Below are 2,772 nucleotides of genomic sequence, written 5' to 3'. Positions count from 1 at the left end.
AGAAGGCCTTTCTCCTCCCCTCGGCTGAGGGGATCCTCAGGATGGTAACAATGATGAACATGTAGGAGACAAAAATGAACAGAACTGGGACCCCCAGGAAGAAGACATTGGTCACCCCCATGCTGATCACATTGATGGAGATGTCAGTACAGGCCAACTTTAGGACAGCTAGTAGCTCACAGGCAAGGTGGTTGATGACGTTGTTCCCACAGAAAGGCAGCTGAATTGTCAAGGTTGTGTGTACCACAGAAACTGTACAACCAATAGCCCAGGAGCTGACAGCCATGGGGACATAGGCAGCCTTGCTCATGACCACGGGATACCTAAGGGGGTTACAGATGGCCACATAGCGATCAAATGCCATCATGCCCAGAAGCACACACTCTGTGGCACCCATGGCAAAGGAGAGAAACATCTGCACAGCACAGGCTGAGAAGGAGATGGTTTTCCTAGGTGTCAGGAAGCTGTCAAGAATCAGGGGGACTGCAGAGGTTGTGTAGCAGATGTCCAGGAAGGAGAGGTTCCCCAGGAAGAAGTACATGGGTGTGTGCAGGCGAGAGTCAAGGATGGTCACCAAGATGAGGACCCCGTTTCCCAGTAGAATGACCAGGTACATTAGGAGGATGAGCACAAAGAAAATTTTCTCCAGCTTAGGGTGGGCTGAGAGCCCCAGGATAATGAACCCTTCCACAGGGGAAGACCAATTGGCTTTTTCCATGTGCTATCCCTTCTGTCATCAGCCATGTACAAATGCAGCAAAGGAGGCTTTCTTGAGGAGGTCTTAGGCATCTGGTACACCATTTGTGCTACAGAACAGGACAACATATGTGCATATGAGATAAATGACTGAAAGAGATGACAGTAGGTAGGATTGTGGTTAGATCTTAGATGTGGAATGGTGAGGGCTGGGAGAAGGCTTACAAATAATGCACTGAGGCCCAGAGAGGGGAAGTGACCTGTCCAAGTCTTCTGAACAAGGTGGTGATAGAGACAGGACCTGAGCCCAGCAGAGGTAATTCCTAGTCAAGAAGGGCTTTTCCTCTCTTTTTGATGAATATGGGAAAATGCTGTAAATTATTTCTATTTGATGTAAATGCATAGAAATTTCATTTAATCTGGGCTTTCCTAGAATCTTAGAGAGAGAATTCCCAAGCTGATCTTAATCTTAAAACTACCAATATTTCAAGCCTCATTCAACTTTGATTACATTTGGAAGGAACTTGTTTAAAAGTGCTAATCTCCATCCAGACAGAATAAAGCCTAGGTAAAAGTTCAACCATACGAGGGATCCTTCTTCAGTCTGCCAACCCTCAGCAAAAGACTTAACTATTTTCAGAATTGGGATCTGCCTATTCTAATACATATTAAAGGCAATATGTGCAGGAGTTTCCCTCACGGGGAAGAATTCATGAAGGCCACAGAAGGAGTAACTGGAGTGAGTGAACCCACACTATGGGATGACATCCATGCAGCTTACTGACCAGTTAACCCAGTTCTTAATAACCGGGCAGACTGTAAGTTATCAGACAGCAGGATGTATGGCATTAACATCTAATCCCAGCTCATTAGAGTATTGGTGAACTCTTAGCCAAGGGTGTCTACAGAATGGTTTTTCTTTGTCCTTTTTTGTTTATACTGTATTCTTGTGTAATATTCTGGCTTTCTGCCTCCACTCTTGGGTTCCCTGCAAGCACTTAGCTTATATGGGAAGACTTGCATGCCTTTGGGTAGAGGATTTACAGACTCTCAGCTACCTTCGCCAGACTCTGTATTTGGAATTCTTATTTGTAATATTTCTATAGGTCTTTCTTTTAAAAAATTGTTTTTGAAGATTTCATTTATTTACTTGACAGAGAGAGAGATCAAAGTAGGCAGAGAGGCAGGCAGAGAGAGAGGCGGATGGAGGCCCCCTGCTGAGCAGAGAGAGTGGGGGTCAATCCTAGGACACTGAGATCATGACCTGAGCTGAAGGCCTAGGCTTAAGCCACTGAGTCACCCAGGCACCATGTTATAGCTCTTTCTTAATGGCAGTAGTGTGTACACACATGTGTATATTGTGTCGTGTGTGTGTGTGTGTGTGTGTGTGTGTGTGTAGGCATGGGCAGAGGGTAGTTGATGAGTGTTTAATATTAATGAACATCTATTTTCTGCCATATTCTTTGAAGCAAGTCACGGAGAAGACACTGTCATTCAGGTGTCATAGGTAAAAGTAAGCAAAGCTCAGAGGAGCCAAAGATTTGGTTCTTAAGATTGATTGGCAGAGCTGGAGTTGGATCATGGGCCCCAAATCTGGGTTCTTCCTACCAAATAGCTGTCACATTGTCTTGCAGATGTTGGAGAGAGTTTGTCTCTGCAGTACCAGCTCTGTGTACTTTCTGCTCTGTCTCATAGTCCAGCCTGCTCTTACTTCAGTCATGGTTGGAGTTTATGTGAAATACTCTGTAAGGCAGAGTGATTCCTGCCCTGGACTGACCCCAGACTTTGTTAGCCTCGGCACTAGTGACACTTGGGGCTGGAGAGTTCCTTGTTGTGTGGGGCTGTCCTGTGCATCGGAGGATGTTTAGGACCATCCCTGACCTCTGCCAACCTGCTGCCAATAGCACCTGCTCCTTGAGCTGTGACCACCAAATGTGTCTCCAGACACTGCCAAATGTTTCTGGAAGGGGAAGGAGATATAAATTGTGCCCTGCAGAAGGGCATTGCTCTAAGCTCTAAGCCAGGAGAGGTCTCCCCCATGATGCAACCATGGGTTTCATGGTATTTTCTGTGCAG

The 2,772-nt window shown here is 45.9% G+C and overlaps 1 protein-coding gene across 1 annotated transcript; it reads right to left on the bottom strand.

Moving 5' to 3' along the window:
• Positions 1–7: 7 nt before the first annotated feature.
• On the bottom strand, positions 8–718 carry LOC132009144 (olfactory receptor 2S2-like; the record flags this gene model as incomplete). Its single annotated transcript, XM_059387505.1, has 1 exon — positions 8–718. A coding segment is annotated over exon 1 (711 nt), but the record flags the coding sequence as incomplete, so codon positions are not given.
• Between the last annotated feature and the right edge of the window lie 2,054 nt (positions 719–2,772).

The sequence above is a fragment of the Mustela nigripes genome, unplaced genomic scaffold (assembly GCF_022355385.1).
Source record: "Mustela nigripes isolate SB6536 unplaced genomic scaffold, MUSNIG.SB6536 HiC_scaffold_5505, whole genome shotgun sequence".
NCBI lineage: Eukaryota > Metazoa > Chordata > Mammalia > Carnivora > Mustelidae > Mustela > Mustela nigripes.
The sequence above is the reverse complement of the archived record's forward strand: the minus strand, read 5'-3'. Positions and strand labels throughout refer to the sequence as shown.